Source organism: Petaurus breviceps, unplaced genomic scaffold, assembly GCF_028583685.1.
Source record: "Petaurus breviceps papuanus isolate PSGF00001 unplaced genomic scaffold, PetGlider_PUasm1.0 80, whole genome shotgun sequence".
Taxonomy (NCBI): Eukaryota; Metazoa; Chordata; class Mammalia; order Diprotodontia; family Petauridae; genus Petaurus; species Petaurus breviceps.
In genome coordinates, this window is record NW_027186540.1 from 21,061,069 (window position 1) to 21,069,339 (window position 8,271).

The window sequence follows — 8,271 nt, forward strand, 5'->3', positions numbered from 1 at the left end:
AGAGAGAGAGAGAGAGAGAGAGAGAGAGAGAGAATGAACAAAAAGAAATGGCTGCATCTCCCTCATTCCGTCCCTCTAGCTGGGAAAAGAAAAAGATATTGGGAAAGCAGGTCAAAGGAAAATGTTCTTTGAGTCTCCTTAGAATACCTGTGAAGAACTAAGCTTAGCAAGGCCTTCTTAATTTTTCAAGAGAGATCCTGGGGATTTTGGAACCCTTGGTCAATAGATCCACTTATCCCAAGGTATTATCAGCATGATGTAGGAAGTCATTTTAGTGCTGGTAATAGGTTGGCACAAGTTGGAGGCAATGTCCTCCTTTGCCCTCAGATAGTGACAACCATGGTTTCATCTATAGACAGAAAGCTGGAGAAGAAGAAGGTAACAACACAGTAGGATAGAGGCTTCCACCCCAAACCTCTCTAGTGTAAGAAAGCACTCTGAAGGCTACAAACCCCTCTTTTCCTTGTCCCTTCCCAGTGTTCTCCCCCTCTATATAAGAGACTCCAGAAATATTTGGTTTGGCTATAAAATAGTAATGATATTTCAAGTAATTTATCATGGATTATTAATAGCCAGGCCCCCACCTCCCTTCCTGGCAATCTCCAAATCAAGCGGCTTCCTCCTCCAGCCCTGATCCCCACCTCCTACCCATTAAGAAACTTGGATTCTGCCCCCGATGGACCCTGGGCTCTGACAGATAAGCTTTTGTCTTAGATTGCCTAGGTCCAGTGTCTGCCAACTCTCTGGATTTTTCTTCACATTGTTACCTCATCCTATAACCTCCTTCATCCCCCTCCAAGATGCCCTTTATGTGTTGTATTCCTCTATTAGAATGAAAGTCCCTTGAGGGCAGGGACTATATTACTTGCTTATATTTGTATCCCCAATACTTAGAATAGTGCCTGAAAAACAGAAGCACTAATAAATGCCCAGGATCACCTTTTACACACCTTCTCCTCTCCCCATCCCACCCCCTCTCTGTCTCCTCTGTTTCCTCTCCTTTCCTTGTCTCCTCTCCTCTCCCCTTTTCCGTGAATTACCATAATGCACAATGACAGTTATGATGACATTATATATCAGATTTACTTCATTTATGCTGACCCTTCATAATTTCTTGCCCATGTAAAATGGTTGTCTCTACACTCACTTAAAGTCAGTTACTGTAATGCCATGGAAAAGTAATTTTTTTTCCAATAATCTTTAGGTGTGGAACTTGTCAAAATGTTTCATACCTACTTATCCAAGTACATATTTACCATTTCAAAGATTTACTTCCTCCAATCATGTTATAAGTTTTCTTTTCATTATTATTAGCTCCACCTTTTATAACATAGCAAGAATTATAAAGTATTATTTTCACAACAAATGGTATAATCCGTAAAAAGTATTTTTGAATCTCAAAGTTATACACATGCCAGTTACCACTGTTGCTATTAATAATAACTTTCTAAAAGAGATAATGTTAAGTGGTTGGTTGCTATTAATAATAACTCTCTAAGAGAGATACTGTTAAGTGATTGCTAGGTGCCAGCCCTGGGATCACAGAAAGACTTGCATTTAAGACCTGCTTCTGACACATGACAATGGCCATATGACTCAAGGAAAGTCTTTAGCTTCTCAATGTCCCCAAGCAGCTCTCCAAGACTATAAATTGCAGAGCGGTTGCCGATCTGCACTGGTAAAATGAGGAGTTCCATACACCAATAAAATTACAAGTGAGGGCTGGGAGGTGATGGTACACACCTGCACACATCTGTAACATGCCTGCTATTAGGGAAGTTGAGGCTGGTAGATCTCCTGAACTTGTGACGTTTGAGCTTCAGTGGTTATCTGCTCTATCTCTTGCACCAATATGGTAAGCCCTCAATAGCAGGGTCAGTGGGCTATATGAGGAGAGGCAAAATGACCCAAGTCAATGCTCCTAAGCCAATCAGGTGTGGGTTTGGGCCTGTGAGTGACTGCTGTACTTCCAGCAGTTGCTTCTAGAATAGAAGTGCCCCAGTCTCAAAAGAAAAAAAGTCACAAATACAGTAGACAAACAAACCCTATTTTGTGAGATAAGATACCACAAATATCATTAGCTTCAGCATCTGAGACTGGTATCATGATCTTCTGCTTCTAAGACTGATGTTTTTCCCACAGTATTACTTAAATGTTTGTTATTCCTATCTTCTATTAGAGATTTGACCATATTATCCAATATAGAAGCAAGATTCAGTGATCAATGTGTCAATTTTGCATAATTATACCCCTTTGGGTATATGTGTGTGTGTGGGGGGGAGGTAATTGGGAAATGACTGATTTTTTTAAAGAAGAATCAAAAAAGTTTTCAAAATTCTAAATTGTTTTACTATTTTTAAACCTTAAAATATTGAATTAATGAATATGACATTTATTAAACACTTACTATGTGTACTATGTTAAATGCTAGGGATATGATTAGAAAAATAAGATGATCCCTTCTTTCTAGGAGCTCATATTTTAATGAGGGAGAAAACACATGATTTCTCTTGATCCCTCCAGATACTTTCTTATGGATGGAATTGAGACGATTGTGTTATTTTACCATGACATCTATCAAGTATACACTTCAAAGGCTGGTCAGGATTCCCCAGAAGCCCTATATCTGTGATTTAGGAATGCTGCCACTAGATGGCACTAATATGTATTATTAGATTAGCAGCATTTGCCCTAATCCATTTCTTTCTTTTAAAAAAAATTTTTTTTCGCCTGCCGCGATCGGGTCCGCGGCCTTCGCTGCGCGGCTTTGCTGCTGCCGCCGCCGCCCCTGGCAGCAACTTCTCCCTCTCCCTCCCCAGCCCCAGCCCGGTAGCTGACGTAAAGATGAGTAGCTCAGAGGAAGTATCATGGATCTCATGGTTCTGTGGGCTTCGTGGCAATGAATTCTTCTGTGAGGTGGATGAAGACTATATCCAAGACAAGGTCAACCTCACAGGGCTCAATGAACAGGTGCCCCACATAGGCAGGCACTAGACATGATCCTCGACTTGGGACCTGATGAGGAGCTGGAAGACAACCCAACCAGAGTGACCAGATCGAGCAGGCAGCTGAGATGTTGTGTGGACTGATTCATGCCTGCTACATCCTCACAAACCGTGGCATCGCCCAGATGTTGGAAAAATACCAGCAGGGAGACTTTGGCTATTGTCCCCGTGAATATTGTGAAAACCAGCCCATGTTACCCATTGGACTGTCAGACATACCAGGTGAGGCCATGGTGAAGCTGTACTGCCCCAAGTGCATGGATGTTTACACCCCAAGTCGTCCAGGCACCACCACATAGATGGTGCTTACTTTGGCACTGGCTTTCCTCACATGCTCTTCATGGTGCATCCTGAGTACAGGCCCAAACGGCCTGCCAACCAATTTGTGCCCAGGCTGTATGGCTTCAAGATCCACCCTATGGCCTATCAACTGCAGCTTCAGGCAGCCAGCAACTTCAAGAGCCCTGTCAAGACCATCCGTTGACTTGTCTCCTCCCCTCCCCCCCAACACCTCAGGCTGTGACACCGTTCCTCCTCCCCCCAGTACACACACACCTTTCCAGAACCCCTAATGGTTTTTAGTTTAAATTAAGAAGAAGTCATTATTGTGGTGGTGTGGTGGGAGTATGAAATAAAGTGGAGGAAAAGGCAAAAAAAAAAAAATTTTAAACTTTTATTTTCAGTTTCAAATTCTCTCCTTTCCCTCTATCCCTCCCCCACCCATTGAGAAGGCAAGAAATATCATATCCATTATACATATGAAGGTCATAAAAAATATATTTCTTCTGCATTAGCCATATTTGGTGGGGTTGAGAGGGAGGAGGCAAGAAAAATAAATGAAAAAAAATATGCTTTGATCTGAACTCTGATACCATTAGTTATCTCTATGGAAGTGGATAACATTTTTCATCATGAATCCCATGGAATTTCATGGATCACTGTAATGACTGAAATAGCTAAGTCTTTCATATGTGATCATCATTACAATATTGATGTTACTGTGTATAATGTTCTCCTGGTTCTGCTCACTACACTTTACAATCTGTTCATGTAAGTCTTCTCAGATCCTTCTGAAACCACCCCCTTCATCGTTTCTTACAGCAAAATAGTATTTATCACTTACATATGTCACAACTTGTTTAGTCATTCCCCAATTTAGGGACATCCCCTCAATTTCCAATTCTTTGCCACCACAAAAAGAGTGGCTACAAATATATATGTATATAGGGGTTCTTTTACTTTGATCTCTATTGCGTATTGACCTAATGGTGCTATTGTTTGGTCAAAGGGTGTGATGAATTTTATAGCCATTTGGGCATAGTTCCAAATTGTTCTCCAGAATGGTTAGACCACTTCACTATGTATTAGTGCAATTATTTTTCCACATTTCCCTCCAACATTTGTCATTTTCCTTTTCTGTTATGTTAGCTAATCTAATGGTTATGGGGTAGTACCTCAGAATTGCTTTAATTTGCATTTCTCTAATTATTAATGGTTTAGAACATTTTTTCATATGACAACTGATAGCTTTGATTTCTTCTGAAAATTGTTCATGTTCTTTGACTATTTATCAGTTGGGGAATGGCTTTTGTTTTTAGAAATTTGGCTCAGTTCTCTATTTATTTGAAAATGAGGGTCCCTAACCTATTTTTTTTTTTGTCTTTTTGGAGGGCAATTGGAGTTAAGTAACTTGCCCAAGGTTACACGGCTAGTTTTTTTGTGTGGGTGTTAAGTGTCTGAGGTTGGAACTGAATTCGAGTCCTTCCTATTCTGGGGCCAGCACTTTACTCACTGCACCACCTAGCCGCCCCCTAACCTATTTCTTAAGGTAGAGTTCTTAAAGGGCTCACCTTTTTTCTTTTTAATGTTATGACAAATTTCAAACATAACAAAATATAAATTGTTTTTAAAATGTAATGATTTCCTCATGGACATGTTGGCAATTTGCCAAGTTATACAATAATACAAATAATTTTTTCTTTGAATGTCTTCAGAACTACAGAATATATTTCATTCCTTTCTGGTGCTCTATCTATACCTAGTAAGTTGACAGGCAGCATAACCTTGGAACATATGAAGAAAGATAGTAGAGGCAGTCTCACTTCTAAATTATCCTTTGGAATGGATGATTTAGGTATACTAAATACTGGCTAATGTACTTGTTTTGCTATTGGTGGTGGTTTTTTTGTTTAATTGTATTTATGGAATTTTGGAGCCGGAAAAGAACTTGGAAATTATCTAGTCCAAAAGCTTCACTTTAAAGATGAAGAAGGTGGGGGTGAGGGAGGTTAAATGACTTATCCACTAACACTTAATGCCACTATCACTTAATGGCAGCACTAGGACAACAATCCAGGTCCCTTGAGACTCCTAATTCAATATTCTCAACTGCACCACAATGACCTCCAGCTAAACTGATTTTGTCTCTGGATTTATAAGAATCTCACCTTACCTTAATCCCTGAATCCGTGATAAATTCACACTCAGAAACAGTAAGTTCTTTTAACTTTTTATGACTGGAGAGTGATGTCAAAGCCTGAAAACATTTAATAAAAATAAAATTTTTATGAGTTCAAGTTTCTGGAATACATATCTTCAATAAGCTGGTAACAGTTTAATCTATGTAAACTTGGGGAGGAGGGAAACTTAATTCAGGATTACATTCAAAATAAATGCAACTGTTATTAAGTATAAGTCCTTGGCACATAGGAGGCACTTAATAAATATTGACTGATTGACTGAATAAATTACTTTTACTCAATACTTTGATGGATTTATGAGTTTATCAGAGCATGTACTTCTTCCAACTGTGCAGATAGCAACATACCTGTTGCTCCTCATCTCATGCAATTCTTGCTCCTGTCTTTCCATAAATCTTTCATAAAATATCTATCTAATGTTCTAGAAGCCTTCTATTGGTTCTTTTGCTATTTTAGTATAATAGACACAAATAGCCTATTCAGCTACCACCTATTCCTAATCTATGACTAGCTCACCTTGACTGTCTCTTTTATGCCCATATCTTTTGAGTAAATTATTATTGGTCATATGCTGCAAGGTACTTACTCCTGCCATGTATCTTTTCATGGCCCTATGGGTCACTGAAATTTTGAATCTTCTAATTTACCAGTTCTCCATGGTTTTTATCTATATAGTATCATGAGAAGATTTTTTTAAAACAGTCTTTGATTACACTGGTTTGGAAAATTTTCTTTGTGGAGAATTTTTGAGAATTTAGACAGGCAGTAAATTAGTGATTTACAGACTTAAGAAAACTGGCTGGAACACCAAAAGGTTAAGTAACTTTCCCATGGTCACAGAATATTTATTAGAGGAAAAATTTGATTCTAGATCTTCTTGACTACACTGCTGCACTACCAGAGATAAAAGGATGGGTTTTTGTAGCAGTAATATAGAATCATTGGAAGTACAGTTTCTCAAATGCAAACCAGACCAGTCTCATCTTTCTGTTTAATTCTGAGCCTAATTCATTATTCAAGACATCATTCCATGATTCCCTTAGGCAAGCATATTTTGTCTATTTTATGCCTTATTATAAGCATTAACTCATATTAAACATTAAAACATTATATCTCCAAGTGATTCAAATTTAATAATGAAAATTGCATGTACATAGTTTATATATAAAGTACACATTCATATCTAGATACAGAATATCTATGGGATAAAAACAAACTAATAGGAAGTAGTTAAATACAATGTAGATAAAGAGGGAGAGCAAAGTTGAGGGGAATCAGGGATGGTTCTTGTACATGGTAATACTTGACCTGAATTTTGAAGGAAATTAAAGATTCTCTGAAGTAAATGTGAGAAGGGAGTGAATTCCAGGCATGGAGGATGGCCAGTACAAAGACACAGAGATGGGAAATAGAGTAGCCTGTATGAGGAGCAGAGAAAACCAGTTTGACTGGACTAGTGAGAATAGGAAGAGGAATAATGTGACTAGTTTGTAAAAAGCCTTAAAGACAATGCTGAGGAGTTTATATTTGATCCTAGAGGTAATAAGGAGCCACTGTAAATGATTGAGTAGGGGAGTGTGATGTTCAGATCTATGACTGAGGAAAATCACTTGAGCAGATGTATTCAAGATATTTTGAAGAGGGAAATGACTTTGAGTAGGAAGACAAATTAGGAGGCCATTGCTATAGATGTCAGCTACTGTGCTTGATGATGGAGATAAAGAGACAAAAATAAGATAGTCCTTGCTCCCAAGGAGGTCACTACCTTGCTTGCTTATATTCTGTTCACATTCTCTATGTCTCTTCCTTTTCAAATGGTCTGTTTTATTTCTAGTCTCCTGTTCTTCAATCTTTGTAATACATAGCTTTGCTTGGCTTTGGTGGACATCCATTTATTCTTCAAGATCATTTGTTTGTACATTCTATAAATGTGTATTAAATTGTTTATGGACAGAGTGCAATTCAAGGTGCTAAGACAGAGACAAAGGTAAATCACACTCAGCTCTTGTCAAGCAGTTTGGAGTTTAGCAAGAGATGATGGATAAAGAAAAGTATAACACCAATACTTTCAGATACATGATTTTGTCAGTGCTGGTACTATGTTCATCAATGCAGATTACAGCACCTTTACACCTTAATAGGTGACCTTCAACTTTGGCTAGCATATACAACCCCGTTCAGTAATCCTCAGACTTTCAGGCACAAGTATTAAGCAAAGCATAAAAAAAGAGATATATGCTCCAAAGAAAAGGTTATTCACCACAGGCGATTCAGCTCACATTCCAAGTCAAAGGATTTCCTATAAATGGGGAAGTCTTCCAGATGTTCCTGTCTGCAAATGGCGTTTTGCTAATTGTATCAAGCTCCAGAATGCTGCACAATCTCCTGAAATAAATCTGTAATCATTCAGAGGAACTGGGTCTAACCGTCTACATAGGAAAGAACAATGAATTCACAATGTCTAATGCCCAGACTATGGCGTGCATTTAGATGGACAATATCATGAGATATGCATATCTGGGACAGATAGTATATAACGGCAGTGAATTAGGCCCAGAGGTGAACAGAAGGAGGAGAGTAGTCTAGATTGATTTGGGGAAATCACAAAGCTCTTTTAATGATCCCAGTCTTCCTACCAAAACAAAGGTCTATACTTTTAATAGTAACATTCTTTTTTTTTTTTTTTGCCTTTTGGAGGGCTTTTGGAGTTAAGTAACTTGCCCAAGGTTACACGGCTAGGTGTGTGTGTGTGTGTGTGTGTGTGTGTGTGTGTGTGTGTGTGTGTG

General features: G+C 38.6%; 1 protein-coding gene and 1 pseudogene across 1 annotated transcript in view; one reads left to right on the forward strand and one right to left on the reverse strand.

Moving 5' to 3' along the window:
- LOC138175977 (F-box and leucine-rich repeat protein 13-like) overlaps positions 1–8,271 on the reverse strand; it is a 205,099-nt gene that overhangs the window by 48,456 nt on the left and 148,372 nt on the right. Inside the window, exon 11 of the mRNA XM_069106590.1 lies at positions 5,458–5,541. Coding sequence (XP_068962691.1) covers positions 5,458–5,541 — 84 coding nt within the window. The remainder of the gene's footprint in view (positions 1–5,457; positions 5,542–8,271) is intronic.
- Positions 2,732–3,668, forward strand: LOC138175956 (casein kinase II subunit beta pseudogene; annotated as a pseudogene).